This window comes from Bolinopsis microptera, chromosome 13 (assembly GCF_026151205.1).
Source record: "Bolinopsis microptera isolate Bmic1 chromosome 13, MBARI_Bmic_1.0, whole genome shotgun sequence".
Classification (NCBI taxonomy): Eukaryota; Metazoa; Ctenophora; class Tentaculata; order Lobata; family Bolinopsidae; genus Bolinopsis; species Bolinopsis microptera.
Window position 1 is genome coordinate 3,243,611 of NC_087084.1, and position 18,446 is coordinate 3,262,056.

General features: G+C 39.9%; 2 protein-coding genes across 3 annotated transcripts in view; both read left to right on the plus strand.

Annotated features, from left to right (window-relative positions):
• Positions 1 to 18,446, plus strand: part of LOC134824666 (uncharacterized) — a 99,851-nt gene that overhangs the window by 61,488 nt on the left and 19,917 nt on the right. Inside the window, exons 2-16 of the mRNA XM_063836629.1 lie at positions 2,731 to 2,806; positions 3,038 to 3,130; positions 3,297 to 3,430; positions 3,579 to 3,778; positions 5,495 to 5,590; positions 5,797 to 5,950; positions 9,391 to 9,539; positions 9,800 to 9,856; positions 11,277 to 11,491; positions 11,659 to 11,822; positions 13,168 to 13,388; positions 13,542 to 13,675; positions 13,893 to 13,974; positions 16,937 to 17,032; positions 17,310 to 17,430. Coding sequence (XP_063692699.1) covers positions 2,781 to 2,806; positions 3,038 to 3,130; positions 3,297 to 3,430; positions 3,579 to 3,778; positions 5,495 to 5,590; positions 5,797 to 5,950; positions 9,391 to 9,539; positions 9,800 to 9,856; positions 11,277 to 11,491; positions 11,659 to 11,822; positions 13,168 to 13,388; positions 13,542 to 13,675; positions 13,893 to 13,974; positions 16,937 to 17,032; positions 17,310 to 17,430 — 1,942 coding nt within the window. The 5' untranslated portion in view covers positions 2,731 to 2,780. The remainder of the gene's footprint in view (positions 1 to 2,730; positions 2,807 to 3,037; positions 3,131 to 3,296; positions 3,431 to 3,578; positions 3,779 to 5,494; positions 5,591 to 5,796; positions 5,951 to 9,390; positions 9,540 to 9,799; positions 9,857 to 11,276; positions 11,492 to 11,658; positions 11,823 to 13,167; positions 13,389 to 13,541; positions 13,676 to 13,892; positions 13,975 to 16,936; positions 17,033 to 17,309; positions 17,431 to 18,446) is intronic.
• LOC134824671 (protein salvador homolog 1-like) overlaps positions 1 to 18,446 on the plus strand; it is a 201,861-nt gene that overhangs the window by 61,482 nt on the left and 121,933 nt on the right. The window lies entirely within an intron of this gene.

Here is an 18,446-nt window from a genome sequence, read left to right on the forward strand (position 1 = left end):
TTATACAAGTAAAATAGGGAAAATCGCCCTTTTTCACAAGATAGCGCCATTTCTGCATTTTGTGCTTTGAGACTTTCTGCTCGAAAATAAATGTGATAATGGCATTTCGCAAACATCTTTTCAATCAGAATCATGAGCTGTTGCATGTTGCAGCGAAAAAGATCAAAAATGACTTTGAGTCTGCTGATATTTGTCAAATTAATTTCGATGCTAAATTATTAGTATTACCAAATGGGGGGGGGGGGGGGGGGGTTTGGGAGTGTTAATCGACTTGCCATAGTGGCTGTCCAAGAGGACTATAATCACTTTTAATCATATATTATTATTGGCTATTGCCAAGATTAACGGGTGATACTCGTAAAATATTTGTTCCATATAGTTATACCAGGACCGTCGACGAGTCCAACTCGGCGCGCGTCCTGGTAAGTTGTAAACCTACAATTGCCAAGACAGAAAATGGGACTGGGGAGGTAGCTGGTAGAGTCCCGTGCAGTTGCGGGAGCTCTTGAAGAGTGAGAATGGGATCATACTGATATAAAATTGTTGCTCTGCTGCGTTTAATATTTAAAAGTTGTTGCTCTGTTGTAGTAAAGCGTGATGCGTTACTGGGCCGCGCGCCGCGCACTCAATTATGCTTCTCGCAACCTCGCTCGATCGGCGAAATAAAATTCGCTACTGGCACTCAGGCACTGCCACTGGGCCTTGCCGAGCTGCGATGAATTGACATCGTCAATTAATTGCTTTGCAAATGGCATCTTGTATTTATTTGTTCATTGTTCAAGGATTCCGTCGCCAAAATTTGAAAATAATCAGGTTGTCCATCGTTTTCACATAGCCATGTGTCTACGCGTACTGCATGACGCGCTTGTTTCACAAGTAGATAGGTCTCTTTTGCCGCCTTCGGCAGTCGCGCGCTACTGCAAGCGAGAGGGCTCTGGTTAGAGCAATCCATTGTTAATGAACTACCCCGGCGCGCGCTATTTTGTACATTGTAGCACTTGCCTCGGGCCAAGTGCTAACATTTCAAGAAGAAAGCGGCGCGCGCTACTTCGAGGAAATTTAGACGAGTAACATCCGTCAAAAACACATGGCTACGTGAAGGTGAACACCAAATGCCAAACGTGTACATCAACTGCTTCGCATGCCTTTATAGGAATTTTTATAAATATAATAAACAACATAGTTAGAGGACTGCGCCGCGCAAACTAGCATTCTTGCTTTCGACGAGATGGATGCAAAACAACGATCTGGAAGGGTTGACATCGTCAATCAAACAACATAGTAATAACACGACTAAAAACACGACCTATCATCTCAACGATTGAGCCGCGCCGTACCAGCGGCCGATGGGATTGGGGATGCATGTGAAGCTGCACAAATAAGAAAGTTGTAAATGTTCTTGACAACATTCGATACCAAATTATGACACTTGTTGTAACGAAAGTTCGGTTTTTAACATAAAAACATAATTTAGGTTCTAGAAGATTTTCAGGGGTTCTCAACAATAGGCACTTGAACTGTTATTAATGGGTTGGGAGCGATTTCCGCCCGACGAAGTTCTACCTCATTGGGCACTTTGCTAGGTCCAACGACTCTAAGCTAAGTTTTGGAATCATTCAGCTGCAGATAATATTGAGACAACCAATTCTTTATAATATGAACCTCATGAAGCAATTTTTAAGTTGGTTGGCTAAGGGTTTGACCTAATCTGAAGGTTTGAAATATTTCATGATTTGAAAGATCTCATGATTTGATGCCCATCTTCACAATACAACCGATAGTGAAGTCACCAGATTAATTGGAACATCTGTACAATGTAGTTTTTAAAAAGTGCTGGACCCTGAAGTTTAGAGCATTTAATATTGCACTTTATCCTTGAAACAATATTCATACATTATCTACTGATAGTAAGAATATCTGAACCATATTCAATTGAGCCACCAAATATTTAAAGGTTTCTATTTGATTCTTATAATATAACGTTGTTAAATTAAAAATTTTCAACCTGCTGCTGTATGATAAGTGTGCCAATACCCTCGATTACCTGGATGAAGACAGCTAGCTTCAGTTAAGCTTCCAACTCAAGATTGATTTGCCAACTACCATTAACAGGCGAACAACAGATGCGATGGATTTCACAATTGTATTCAATATTTAAGATGGGTCTTACCAGAAATTTGTAAATTGATAACATAACAGTTTTATCTCAAGTAACAATTTGAATTCCTAGATATCCAAAATTATGTCATTTGGTTAGCTTTAAATATAGATGCTTTTATCTGCTCATCCCATTTCAATGACTCGCGTGTAACAACACCTATCTAAACTCCTTTTCCTGTTCTATGGTTTGTTTCTGAATACCCAGAATATTTTAAATTAGGATTATCATCTAAGTTAGTGTGCATTCATTTTCATTTAGATTGGTTATATCTAAGTAACGAAATACCTTCTAAGATTTCCAATTCCTGTAAATCTCCAGTAACACTGGAGATTTTCAGCAGCATTGCCAACAAATTTAAAGTCCACAGAAAATAATTTAACTTTATTTTGATTTAAATTATTTATTATCACTATGATCTATTTGCAGTATATAATTGAGGGTGGACGCAGTTATTTGAATATAATAACAATATGAGACAAAAAAATTGGACAATTAGCTCAAACTATGTTTCACTTTAAATCTGCCCAAGCCTCTGTGAACTGATTGAAATTAACTTCTAATATTGGTATAGGTAATGTAGATGAAGAAGGTGTAGCGGAGTTTTGACTAATGAAATGTAATGTTAATTGCTATCCTTTTATGCCTGTAAGTATTTGCTATCTATGTTTTATTACATATCTGCACTTCAATATTTTTCAAGACAGTGCTCTACTTGCATTGATACCTTCAATATTATTTCTATGTGTTGAAAAGTTTACCATACTTTTGATTCGAGCAACTTAAGTCACTTAAATTTAATGAATCAATTAGTGTTTAAATCATTACACATTTTCATTAACCTTATCACGACTTTATTAAAGCTACTCTAACTACCAGGTTGACAGAAAGCACCGTAGGGGGGAGCATCGTTGGGGAGCTTTATAGAGTCCAGCGTTTACAAGGCCAGTGCTCAGCATGGTGCTATGAAAAGTGAGCTATTCTTTAAGTGCTAATTAAATTCTATACATTTTTATCTGACAGATTCTTGCACATTTTTTAGCTTATACAAAATTTCAACAAAACTCACCTACTTGAATTTAGGATAGATGAATTAGTATAGTCATTTAATCAACTTTTTGACGGGTCTGGTTTCTAGGTATGGAGTCTGGGCACCTGCCCAACAAACGCTGACCAAGTCCAACACGGAGGAACGTAACATCTATCAGTGCAACCCGGAAGTAGATGAGCGAGGAGATTATGTAGAGCCTGATTGTTGGTACTGTGATAAAGGTAGGTCATCTAGTTTACTCTTGTATTCTGTGATGGGCAATTTTGTCCTAACATTTTTCAGTGTCCTTTTTAAAATTTGCAAAAAGAGCGAGGGCGAAAAGGATATCGTTATGTGTAGCCAAGACGACTTACCACATAACCCCCATAGGTTGTGAGAAAGAGTTCTACAGTCGAGCAGACTGCTATGCAGGTTGCAATAACAAGGAAACTTGCAAGTTAGCGTGCCGACACCATGAGACAATGTCCAGAACGAAGATTAACATAGAAGAGCTGACTGCAAATCTGTCTCGGAATGTTCCGCATGATATTTACGAGGAGGCAGACAAGAGGAATCATTCTACTATCTCTGTAAGTTTTGCAGCTAAGCCGATTCAAGTATGTGGGGGATATATATTATATATACCTAGGATCATTGTGGAAATTATAAAAATGAATAGCAATATAATAGTGATGATATCGGTGAAAGAAATACAAAAAGTGGCTAGGTATCAGGATTCAGGGTATGAGACTTGGAAATGGCTAAATTTTAAACAACTTTTTTTAAAAATTTAAAAATAAAAATCAAGGTGTAACATTCAAACTCTAACCTTCATAACCACAGCCGGGGACTGAACCACTCGGCTATCAGCCCTTGTACGTAACCTAGAAATTTAAATTTTATGTACATTCCTTGGCTTATTCTCGTGGTAAGAACGAGCTTAAAATCGCCATAGATTCCTGGCATGGCCTAGGATTCTAATGCTTCTAGTATTTATTGCCCGCAGGAAGGGAATCTAAGGAATGCCTGAGTAGAGTAGCGGTTTATCTGGTGACATGATGTAACGGCTAATTTAAAGATTAACTAAAACTGCCAAATTTTGATCAATTGACATAGCTTTAAAAGATTATGTGGCATGCAGGAATAAAATTCCTGAATTACTCACATCGTATAATTGGTGGTAATGCAAATGCGTATCGATCTGTATTCCATCGCATTTCGACTGAATGCTGTTAAGGTCAGATTTCTACCTCTTGATGTCTAAAACAATTTTGGATCCTATGTTGAACTATAAGGCCTCCGGGCCGATGGGTCATGGGGTATATGATACACTCATTCTGAAGCTGTATAATTGCTCTCTTGCATTGTTATTTAAATTCCTTCACATTTCACTCATTTACATGAAACTATGTTGAATCCCTCGTATATTGAGAAATCTATGAGCAGCAATATATAGCGTAGTTACATTCTGTAATGTAATTTTGATGTGAAGGTAAATTATCTGTTTTGACTATAATTCATGTATAGTCTCTGCAATGGTCGGCCTGGTAAGCCTGCATATAGGAAGAATGGAAGAGTTATTTTGTATTCGCCAAGCCAGACATGATGGCTTCAATGGCTAATGCCTGTCCTTTCATAACAGTCTTAATGACAGCCTCCAGACGTTAACCTCCATACCAATGAGTAATAGTTAAGGTGCGATTTGGTGAGACTTCGGTAGATTTGGCAGTTAAGGTATTTGCAGTTAAGGTTTCTAGACAGGAACTGATCTGAATGGATTGTGGTCGTTAGTTTGAGGCTCCGTTAATGTTATAATGGTGTAAAAGTAAGTAACACGAGTATTACACGTGTATAACACGTGTATAACACGTGTCTACCACGTGTATAATAAGACGTAGTGTACTCATTCACTGTCTAATGTTGCTGCGGAGTGAAGTTACCATGTTACATTGCTACATCACACAGTTCACATACATCACATACTGGTGGCTCTGAATACTGCCTACATAAATGCCGCTTGAACAATGAAAATTGAGAGATGTTAAAAAGTATGAAAATTGCAGTGGCCCCGAAGTGTGCACACTGCACAGAGTTTGTTTGTTTGCAGTTCACGTTTCTGAATCTAATAATTCATGTTATATTGATCAATGATCGATTATAGGCCTTTAGGAATCAACTCTTTATTTATTATTACTGCTTAAATCAGCTAATAAAATATTAACAATTTAAGAAGTTATGATAAGTAATCACCAATCAACCTAAGCTTACTTTTAACTTGATAATAAGTATGTTAATTTTAATTTCAGGTATGGTGGAACCATGTGAGCCTATTTGATGAGCGGGAGCCAGTTGTTTACATGGTCTTCCTACTCAACTATACTTCTGACAATCCCGATGAACAGGTTAGAAACGTGTCCGTAATTATAATTGGAATTGTAATTTTATTATGAATAATTTTAGTATTGTTAAATAAAATAAGTAAAATAATGAAATTCTGAAGAAAAAACATTCAATTTTAACTTGAGTATAATTATCTTACAAAATTAAAATTATCCAATTCAATGAACTGATTAAATCTACTTAACAATCTAATTACTATCCTCCCCAGCCGGAAGGATTGTACATTGGTCACACCCCTCACTACATATTCCCTGCTGAACCCCTCTCACCGGACTACTGTTACCGTATCAAGATATTAACTGTTGGAAACAGACACGGAGTTCTGGGACATGCTGTTAGCAGTAGCAAGTTTGCAACAGATGGTACGTAATGATAATTATGATTAGAAATTTATACATCACTTTATAGTTCAAGCCACCTAAAGCGAACATGTTCATAAAAACCTAAATCATGTTTAAAAAAACCTAAAATTGTATGAAATACGTAGTGGAGCTCTTCAGAGCTTATTCTAGCTTTTATTTCGATACTTTTAGATGTTTGGTATTATTCCCAGGCGAAGTATTGATTTATTTGTTGTGCAAATATAAGAGTGCTTTAAAAGTTTAAAAGCTTCGTGGCTTTATATGGTATAATCTTGAGATTTAACTTATAATGCTAATGCGTCAATGACGTTAATTGTCAAACATGGCTAATTCGTGTTTGTACAATGTACATAATATGCAAAATGTGTGTATTAACTTATTAATATTAACATTCAAATTTACATTGAAAAAATAAAATGAACTCAGTTGTCAACGTAAATACGGGTTGTACCTGCAAAGGGCATTCATTAAGCATTTAGAGTTTTGTAAAACTGCAGATTCCCATATCAATGTAAAAAGTTGTTGTAGAACTGTAACTACCAACTAGGGCTTGTAAACAATTGTAAACAATTTCCTCTTTGGCCCCAAATTTCCTCCAAAATCCAATATTTCCTCGCACATTATCTGCCGTCTTTCCGTATGTTGGGTCCTACATGCTTCCAAATGTTTTATGTTCAGTTTTGTTCAATTGAGTTAAGTTCACTGTACGTATTTCAAAAAGACTAGAGAGGTGTGAGTCGCGACACACCTCAATGCTACACATTATATTTATCGGCGGTTACTCGAAATAAATTCCCCGGTATGCTGTCATTGCTAAAAATATTTGACAGTCGCTATTACTGGTAACGGGGTACCTTTCTCAATATCCCGAATATATATGCACAGTATTTAACAGTATTTAAGGTATATTACGTTATCCATCGATGGGATTTCATTTCATGTAACTTTAGGTGATCAGGTTGAAATGTCGTCATTTTTTAATACTTCGACAAGACTGCAAAGTGCAATATATATGCACCTGTGGAGTCCTGCGTAGGACTCCACCTCCATATAGAGCATGGACTGACTCAGAAGGAAAATTTTAACAATAGTGTTTCAGTGTGTATCCTAGAAAAGTCAAGTCCTAGTAGTTTAGATGTTAAGGAGCACCGATATATACATGCCTTAAATTCCCTCCGCCCCTCAGGAATGAATAGTACAAACCCTTTTAAGATTCCTTTATTGCATAATTGATTTTTATTTTGTCTGAGGGGCTTTCCATAAATTATTTTTTTAAAATAATTGGTCCTTTTATTGATGTTTCATATTTCACGGCAGTTTCCTTTTCAGAGTTTGAGTTTATATTTAGAAACTAACCATACTATCTTTTAGATTTATGTCACTTATGATGGCTCCGGCTGAAAGTACTATGACTCATTTTATCTAGAAGATTGTAGTTTCATTGCTTCTGAAGTAGCTATCAGTTCGCCGGTCAATGTTGGGTATAATACTCTTGTGCAATATATATATATATTTCATGGCTGGACTTCTACACAATAAAAGAAAGCGGTTGTGATTAGATCTTCGAAAGTCTTTGCATCGTTTATTTACATCAATTCTGAGAAATTATATCATTAAAGTAACTACAACAAATACGAATCATATACAATTGAGAATAAATACAAACTAAAAGCAGTGGGAAAATCTGATGAACTGAAATTTAAAAAAGAAACTGAAAGCCGTTAAAAATGTACTCTTATCTTATCTCTTATCTAAATACTGATAACTGATTCTCGGAAAATCACTTAAAATCACAACAAAAACCTGTAAAATTTATACTTAAGTAAAAAATGTAATATGCACGTCTCTGGAATAATGGTATAACTAAATAAAATCTACAAAATATACTAAAACTAAAACTAAGCTCCGGCAGATTTAAAAAGTAGATGGTTACTATCAAGGGTGTTCATACCCCCAAACCGTTCAAGGGTTTTCAATTGGGTCTGGTAGAACCCCTCTCTAGCTTCCATAGCCTTTTCTTTGTCTGCTTTACTAATATTAGGCTCAAATACTAAAGCGTCTACTATAATGACAGAAAGGTGCTTACTAAGTGAGGAATTATAGCAGGCTATGGTACTAAAATCTAAATCATGATCAATATCTAAAAAATGGTTAACTAATTTACAACTTCTTATACCTTTCTTTATGTGACTCTTATGGTTAGAGAATCTCTTAGGGAGATTTGAGGTAGTATAACCGACATACGACTGTTTACAAGTCTTACACTCCATTAAATAAATGAGGTTATAACTCTGACAAGATATATACTTAGTTATAGGGAAAACTTGTTTAGAATGGTGACTACTAAAATTGGAACAGGGGGACAGGAAATTTTGCTTACAAACATAACATTTACCACAAGCATGGCACCCTGGGTCGACAGCCCCGGGAACCGCCCTTAGACTTTCGGAGTCTGGTTCCTGGATCTGGCTTGCAGTTGTTTCTCTCTCATTATCACAGTTTAAAGTTCCACTGGCACGGTACTTATTGTGTACAAGCATGCCACCGATAGTTTGATTCTTTCGATGACTCACGAATACACTGTCCGCACGTACCAGCTTCTTCAGGGCCGGATCAAGGTTGAGAAGGTGCTTATACTTATGGATAATGCCCCCCATGTTGGGAAGTGCTGGATTTTGATCCATCACCATGGGTATTAAACAGGCAGTCGACTCTTCCTTGTCTTTAAGGGTATACAAGTTTTTCCTATTAGCTATATCACTAAATTTGTTAAAGGCATCTTCTATAATACTGGAATGATAACCTCGGGCTAGAAGGTAACGTGTATAGACCTCTCTCTGCTCCAAGAAGTTAGTGTCTTCACTGTATATATATATCTTGTGAATGTCTACTGCCTCAGAATTGAAGATTCTGATTTCTGATCGTACATATTCAGGAACATTTTAAACTCGGTTTTTATCTTGGCTGTTATAATTAATGAAGAAAAGAAGTGGCTTTAGCTGTTTACAGGAACCAGTTTTCTACCCTTTTCTAGAACTGATAAAAGTGATAAGGGGACAGTCCCTTGTTTTCATTTTAAACCATTCCAGTTGATTAACAATCGCACACTTATAACGCAAATTCAGTAATATTTATAATATTACTGAAGTAATTTGGTAATATTTATTTATTACAACATGAACCAGCGTTAGACTATGCAATCTATCAACCTAATAAATTATACAATCAATTCTAATACTTGATTAATAACGCAAATATTTAACACCTAAATGTACATCTTTGTTGGGTATATTTTAATGTCGTAAGCGTGTAATTAAATAAACATTAGAATTTATTTATTCATTTAATAATTGGGTAATAATTTTATTTATTTAATAATTGGGTATTTAATAATTGGGTAAAAATTGTATTTATTTAATAATTGGGTATAATTTGTTCAGCTCTGATCCACGTGACGAACATTACCACAACGGCTGCTGATATTTGGTTTAAGATGCGACACTGCGAATCTAAGATAATATACACAATACGTCTAGTATGGGGGGACAATGTATTTACAGACTTGACAGAATTTTCTAGTCAAGAGAATGTGAGTTTGATTAATTGACTGTTCACTTTGATTAATTAACTGTTTACTTTGATTAATCATGTTTCTTGATTATAAATGGTTATGTAAGTTTAGTTATAGAATGTTGGTACTTGATTAATGATGATTTACAATTAAGATCATACTATTAAAGATTTACTAAGAAAGCTATGCAATTGTTTACTAATGTTTAGCTGTATGTGCTATTATATATGCTTCGTAACACTTAATTAACCCATTAAATAATTAGTTGCTTGTTTCAGAATATCTTCAAAACACGTGCTCCTGATTTGCAGCCTAACAAGGCATATCGAGTTGTGGTGAGTTAATTACGTCTTAATTACGAGTTAATTACGTCTTATTTAGACACAGTAAATATTTCAACATTTTACATTTTACTGTAACCACTAATTTTGGTAGTCCACTTAGCAGTTAGCAGTTCGCAACGGTTGCGATCTCGGCGAGCGAAGCGAGCCGGCTCCGGATAGGGGCGGCAAATTTCAATTAGCAGGGGGGCGGCACAAAGTAACGTTACGCCACTGTCGCAACCTCTTAAAAGAGTTTGATTTTATACAATCATTTATGTCTCTTAGGACTCTTAAGACTCTTAGGGCTTCATCCAAATACTTGAAGTAGTACATCATTCTCAAAAAGGCATAAATAGTTGTAAGACATTTCCTTATCAGTTGAAAATCACCGATATTAGTGATTAGATCAGCTCCAATAACTTGACGTTAGGCTGAGTGTTGTAAACCTCATGACAGGACATTATCACATATGTTACATCATGATGTGCGGTATATTGGCAAAACTGCAAGCTTAAAATGTGATATCCTGTTTAGCGCATAATAATGTATCCATATGATATATTACGAACTTGACATTACAAACTTGACGTTTAGCGTGTTTTACCAGATACCATATTAACACAGAATATAGTATCATATATTCATTATTTAGCTGTGTGTGTCCTGGATTTACATGGTACAATTACGTTAATGCGTCGTACAGGACATGGCATTTTTCCGGGTTCATACCCGAACTTGAGTTATATAGCGATTCTAATTTCCGTTTGCGAACGTTTGCGGAGGAACAGGAAATGACACAATTTCTGAAAATGTCGACGTTTAATAGTGTTGCGAAAGACAAATGATGTCTCTTGTAAACTTCATTCTTAAATTAGCACAATGTCAATTAGTTATAATTGTTATTGTTTTATATTCCATTTCACAGGACCGAGAGAAAAAAAAATCATTTTCCATTCGTATAATATCATAACTGAAGATGTTACAAAGAAGGACCAGTTCATCTTGATTCATTGCACGTGAAACAAATATAAATTGTGTTATTAGTAGCCGGTTTGATGTGATATCACCTAAATGGCTGTGCTTACTGCAACGCGCGGCACAATTTTGTCTATTACTAGCAACGTAAGATTATGCAGAACTCACTGAAACTAACATTTGAGAACGCGCGCGTTTGTCTAATGAGAGCGTACCCTACGCATGGTTTTGTCTATTTTTAGCCAATTTCAAGCAATTAATTGGGCGAAGTCGGCACGCTTGGCTGCTAATTAAAATCTCCAATTATACTGCCAAAAGCTGTTCTCAACATAACCTTAAATATTTATCATCGACCCTCGATGTTACGTTCTACTGAGCCACACCCTATAATGTGAACTGTGAAGGACTTCTTTCAATTCTTAATGAGTTCGAAAATCCTTAAGCGATCAATTTTCAGGTTCACAGGCACTTCTCTAATGGTGATACTAAATTCTCCTTCTACGGTGACTTCACGACACTACCAGCAGCCCCAGACACCGCCGTTATAATATTAAACACCATTGTTACAGACGACGAGATCAGTTACAGTTACAAGGTAGAAGATCTGGACAAGCTTTATGTTTCAGAAAGTGAGATTCAGAGCTATATCCTGAAAATAAGAGCTGAGGATGAGTAAGTTTTTAAAATACATTGGTAAAAGCACCTCTTTTTCGATTGTGAAATAACTCAATCGTGGAAATAGCTCAACGCATCAACATCCGCTCTCTTTCTTGGGAATTTAATCATAATTTTGAAGTATTTGATGAAAAGGATGTGCTTATTAATTGCTGTAATTTCAGGGTTGATTGGGTCGAGAAGCCAATCTATAACTCAATGTCAACCGGTCTTTACAAGGAACCGAACCTTACTCCCTATGTGAGATACTGCGTATCGATGGCTGTACGCAATCCGACTGGTGTAGGCCCCTTTTCAGAGGAGCATTGCAACAGAACTAAAAGTGCCAGTAAGTGTACCGACAATTTTTTCGCTTCCATCTACCCTATTGACGTATAATAATAATAGATAATAATGTTCTGTCTTATTCGTCCTAATTTCAAGTGTTGCTGTAACGATAAGACTAGACAACTTTTTCTTGTAATTGTAAACCGGAATGCAATCAGCTAACAGGGCTAACAGAATTCCTAGCACCACATTCCCCGATCCGGATCATATGTTGAGGATTTTCAGATTTTAGCACGTCTTGATTAGCATGTGAAACGCGATCACGTCTGCCCGACCACATGAATTCTTAACACCACCTCCCTCATTCCCCGATCACATGTTGAAGATTTTCAGACCACCTTGATTAGCATGCGAAGCTGATCAAGTGATCACGTCTGCCCGACCACATGATATGTTTTACCAGTATGATATATGAGAAGGTGTCAACTGGACCGGGTATATGATCCCGTTCGTATATATAACGGCCAGTCTTTCATACTTACTCCTTCAGTACAACAGATAATTTCAATTGCTTCCATTATGACTCTGACACCCAACGAGAGCACTCCAAGGTCCTGTAAAGTTCGATCCTCCTACTGGACCAACGAATCTCACAACATTATGTCTCCCATCATCCTCACCACCCCCACCAAAACCTCCCACTTCTCCCGGAAACTAAGCTTCAACAGCACTGAAGACGAGCTCCCAAATCAGAAGAAACGACATAAGACTTCCAAGATTCCTGTCAGTTCCAGTTCCAGGTCTAAATCTTGTGAGAGGATAGGACAGCACAGAGTCAGCACTCAACGAGTTAGCATTGGTGCTGCAACGAACAACATTGTGTTGATCACCCCTACACCTAGAACCCCTCTCTCCATCCTCAACAACCCCACCTCCGCTTCTGCTTGCAAGGTCCGGGATCTTCGGAAAAGACGGGTAATACGATCCAAATCCTCCGACAACCTAGCTCAATGTTATGTCTCCATGACCCCTGTTTCCTCTAAAATTCCTGTTTCCTCCTCTAAAGTCTCAGCTGATCGGATAGTTACTGACAAGAAGAGACGCAAGAAGAACCTAACTCAGAAGTTCAGAAAGGCGATTATGAAGCCTGATGTGGATGGAAACGGTCTCCACGAACACTCCTTCGTTGATTGGTTCAGAAAACGTCTTAACGATAGCTGAGCGATATATGAAGATGGAGGACATCGATTGTTTTTTATATTATTGTGTGTATTATATTAGTTTTAAATCTTAATTTTTCAACAAAATTTCTGATAATTATTTTTGTGACCATAGCCAAAATTTGAGGTAAATTTGTCTTGAAAAGTCAGTAAATTGAAAAAAATCTTAATTGGATGATTTTTCAGTCGCCCCTGCACCCGAGCTTCGCGAGGTATCAACCGCAGCTGATCACAGCGTCATTGAAATAACCCACCCCGACCCACCAAAGGGTCTACTTGTAACCTACAATGTCACTTTTATGGATGACCCTTCAAATTATGAGAAGAGGGACTTCGCTGTAGAGGGTGAACTGAAGCAGAATATTAATATCAGCGACTTGAATAGCCATACTACTTATACTTTTATCGTGAGTTTTGCTCTTGATTTACCTTACAAATCGAAATTTCAATTTAAGTTACAAAATTGATTAAGTCAACTTCAAACAGCTGCTGTGTTTATATTACATATATTTAACTAAATTGCCCATCATTTAATTCAGTAATACATTAATCATGGCCAGGTGAGCGCGATAAACTCCGTAGGAATGGTAGGTTTCCCCCAAGAGATTATGGTAACCACTCTTGAGTCTGTCCCAGAAGCTGCTCCGCTCCTTTCAACTTGTGATCTGACTGCAACTAATTCCACGCACTTCAAGTAATTACTCAGTAATTGATTTTATAAGCACCCAATGTGGTCGTAGGAAGAAATAAGAAAATCGTCAAAATTAGAGAATTACGTCCGCGTCTGGATGTAATTCCTTAAATTGTTTGATATTTTTCATACCAATCATATCTCACATGCTTTTTCAAATGCCCTGATGGATTTTTTTCATTTTCAATCAACAATAGAATAATTTGTTTTCTATTTCCAGTGCAACTGTTAGCTGGGTTGGTGTCCATGAGGATCATATAAATGGTGTTATTCAGAATTACACCCTTCACCTTCAGAAAGTGGTATGATTTTAAATTTGTACCTTATTTCATTTAATTGAACAATTTGGTTACATAATTATAAGTTCTAGCAACTTTTTGGATTACCAATAGTTTGGGTTCAGGTGGTAATCCCTACAGTATATTGGGGGGGGGGGGGGGGGGGGGGGGGTGTCACGTCCGTCTATGTCCGCTTGTCTCATAGAATCCAAAAAGGACAGGACATAGACGGACATAGGCGGACATAGGCGGACATAGACGGACATAGGCGGACATAGGCGGACATAGACGGACATAGGCGGACATAGGCGGACATAGGCGGACATTAATGGACACCTAAATTGCTAAATAAAATGTTCAATTTTTGCTGTTATAGGGGGATCATGTTTTTTGTCCGTTCGGTACCCTATATTTTCAAAACGGACAAAAAATAGAGCGGACAAAAATGGACAAAAACGGACAAAAATGGAAATAACATTTAGATGCTTCCTCCTCCTACTCTTCCTCCTCCTCCTGGGTCTTCCTGATCTTCCTCAGTCCTCTTCCTCCTCCCCTCCTCAGTCCTCCTCCTACTCCTCCTCCTCGTCCTCAGTCCTCCTCATCAGTCCTCAACAGTCCTCCTCCTCCCCAGTCCTCCTCCTCCTCCTGAGTCCTCCTCCTGGGTCCTCCTCCTCCTCTTCCTCCTCAGTCCTCAGTCCTCCTCAGTCCTCCTCCTCATCCTTCTCCTCAGTCCTCCATCCTCCTCCTCAGTCCTCTCCCAGTCCCCATCCTCCTCATATTCAGTCCTCCTCCTCCTCCGCAGTCCTCCTTCTTCTCAGTCCTCCTCAGTCCTCCTCCTCCTCCTCCTCCTGAGTCCTCCTCCTCCTCCTCTTCCCTCTCAGTCATCCTCCTCAGCCATCCTCCTCAGTCCTCCTCCTCAGTCCTCCTCCTCCTGGGTCCTCCTCTTCATCCTTTTCATCAGTCCTCCTCCTCCCCAGTCCTCTCCCAGTCCCCCTCCTTCTCCTCCTATTCAGTCCTCCTCCTCCTCCTCCTCCTCCTCCTCAGTTCTCCTCAGTCCTCCTTCTCATTTCTCCTAAGTCCTCCTCCTGGGTCCTCCTCCTGGGTCCTCCTCCTCCTCTTCCTCCTCAGTCCTCAGTCCTCCTCCTCATCCTTCTCCTCAGTCCTCCATCCTCCTCCTCAGTCCTCTCCCAGTCCCCATCCTCCTCCTCCTATTCAGTCCTCCTCCTCCTCCTCCTGAGTCCTCCTCCTCCTCCTCCTCCTCTTCCCTCTCAGTCATCCTCCTCAGCCATCCTCCTCAGTCCTCCTCCTCAGTCCTCCTCCTCCTGGGTCCTCCTCCTCCTCTTCATCCTCCTCCTCTTCCTCCTCGGTCCTCAGTCCTCCTCCTCCTGGGTCCTCCTCTTCATCCTTCTCATCAGTCCTCCTCCTCCCCAGTCCTCTCCCAGTCCCCCTCCTTCTCCTCCTCCTATTCAGTCCTCCTCCTCCTCCTCATCCTCCTCCTCAGTTCTCCTCAGTCCTCCTTCTCATTTCTCCTAAGTCCTCCTCCTGAGTCCTCCTCCTCCTCTTCCTCCTGAGTCCTCCTCCTCCTCCCTCTCAGTCATCCTCCTCAGTCATCCTCCTCAGCCATCCTCCCCAGCCATCCTCCTCAGCCATCCTCCTCAGTCCTCCTCCTTCTCAGTCCTCCTCAGTCCTCAGTCCTCCTCCTCCTGAGTCCTCCTCCTCCTCCTCCTCTTCCCTCTCAGTCATCCTCCTCAGCCATCCTCCTCAGTCCTCCTCCTCCTGGGTCCTCCTCCTCCTCTTCCTCCTCGGTCCTCAGTCCTCCTCCTCTTGGGTCCTCCTCTTCATCCTTCTCATCAGTCCTCCTCCTCCCCAGTCCTCTCCCAGTCCCCCTCCTTCTCCTCCTCCTATTCAGTCCTCCTCCTCCTCCTCCTCCTCCTCCTCCTCCTCCTCCTCAGTTCTCCTCAGTCCTCCTTCTCATTTCTCCTAAGTCCTCCTCCCGTCCTCCTCCTCCTCTTACTCCTGAGTCCTCCTCCTGAGTCCTCCTCCTCCTCCCTCTCAGTCATCCTCCTCAGCCATCCTCCCCAGCCATCCTCCTCATCCATCCTCCTCAGTCCTCCTCCTCCTCCTGAGTTCTCCTCCTGGGTCCTCCTGGGTCTTCCTGATCCTCCCCAGTCCTCTTCCTCCTCCCCTCCTCAGTCCTCCTCCTACTCCTCCTCCTCGTCCTCAGTCCTCCTCATCAGTCCTCAACAGTTCTCCTCCTCCCCAGTCCTCCTCCTCCTCCTGGGGCCTTTTCCTGGGTCCTCCTCCTGGGTCTTCCTCCTCCTGGGTCCTCCTCCTCCTGGGTCCTCCTTCTCCTCCTCAGTCCTTCTCCTCCTCCTCCTCAGTCCTCTTCCTCCTCTTCCTCCTCCTCCTCCCTCTCAGTCATCCTCCTCAGCCATCCTCCTCAGCCATCCTCCTCAGTCCTCCTCCTTCTCAGTCCTCCTCAGTCCTCCTCCTGAGTCCTCCTCCTCCTGAGTCATCCTCCTCAGTTATCCTCCTCCTCCTCCTAGGTCCTCCTTCTGGGTCCTCCTCCTCCTCCTCCTCCTGGGTCTTCCTGATCCTTCTCCTCCCTCTCAGTCATCCTCCTCAGCCATCCTCCTTAGCCATCCTCCTCAGTACTCTTCAGTACTCTTCAGTACTCTTCAGTCCTCAAAATGTTTGTCCGCTAATGTCCACCAATGTCCGCTAATGTCCACCAATGTCCGTCCAAGTCCGCCAATGTCCGTCCGGGTCCGCCAATGTCCGTCCGAGTCCGCCAATGTCCGTCCGAGTCCGCCAATGTCCGTCCGTGTCCGCCAATGTCCCAAAAAACACGTCCGTTGTCTCATAGAATCCAAAAAGGACAGGACATAGGCGGACATAGACGGACATGACACCCCCCCCCCTATATTCTACTGTTCAGCTGAAGTCCATGTCTGATTAACAACAAATCAAATTACTTATTTTCCAGATCTCGTTCCGTGATCGTGGTCTTCAATCAGTGCAATACAACAAGACTTACTCCTTTAGCTTTGGGCTGAACGAAACCATAGAAAGCTATGTTCAGGTATGTAGAATTCTTTTCGGCTGAGATTGTGCTTAAGTTTGATCTAGTACGCATTATTGAATATTGAAACTAATTGAAGTATAGTTAGGAGGTCAAGTTTGTAGGCATAATCTTATCCAAGCAACCCAAACTATTATTCTTGTGCGACTTAAAATCGATATGTATCTTAATTTTACTATAACTGTATAACTGGTCCACTGATCAATAAAACCATCCAATTATATGGTTTTATTGCTTAGTCCGAACTGTAAAAATCTGACATGTCATTCCCTCTCAGCCCCTGGACACAGACTTTGCACTCGAATACAAGAAAAACGAGCTAGTCCGTGCCCGACTCTCCATTTCTACGGAGATGGGCCAGGGACCATGGCCTACTCACTTCTTCAACTGCACTGTCGGTAAGTTCTCAACTTATACTACAGGGTTATATCAGAGTCACTAACTTTTCAGATGATATATTAACAGGAAACGATATAACAGCGTTAATATATTTTAATATATTTTAATGTTGCCATGGGTGGTAAGTCCCCTACATCGTAGTCTGATATTTTCACTGCGTCTTAATATACAATACTGGGAACCCACTGGGAAACTAAATATGGCAAGTAGGTGCCGACTGGCTGTTAGTAGGTTATTAGCCGGCTGTTACACTAACAGTCCTCTAGTAACAGCCGGGCGGCCCAGTTGCCCTGAATATGTGAAAACGGTGGAGTATCGGCTGGTAGCCTGACTGGTAAGCGAGAAAACAGAGAAATTAGATTATAGACGTTAGAGAGTGATTTAGAGCTAATTCAACTTTAAAGATATCTTATCACGCTCAGCAATTTCAATTCCTTAAACTGATATATTAGATTCAATCGAGCTGATATCATTCTGATCTCTTCTTTTTTAGAACTTTTTATAAGGATTCGGAAATCCAGATGATAGTTGATCCATCTAATCTATTGTTTAGAACTTTAAGATCGTTATACCGAGGAAATAATTAAAACATGGGCAAATGCTCTGTTTTTTGGTAAACAAACAGCCAAATATGTATATATCGATTTATTAGTCACTTAGTAACTCGTAATTAGAACTCAGAAACCAGTCTCGATTTGTTCACCTCGTAATTGAAAACGTAGCCTTGAATTATTTCGAACACTAAATGTTTCAGCTCTCTGAGCAGAAATTTGAATTATGAGTACACTTTACATTCCACATGGCCATGACGAACACTGTACAACCTACCCGGGTATAGCCATTAGCCATACACCCTACTTTTTCTTTTGAGTTTCACAGAAATTCTTTTAAGTTTCCCAGAAATTCAAAAGGTTTATTAATTTCCGTAGTGGGGTAGCAACTAGGTCATTTTCAAGTGACTTTGGCCACTGCAACTACTCGAGGTCAAATTTGGCGGTACTACCAAGATCGCTAG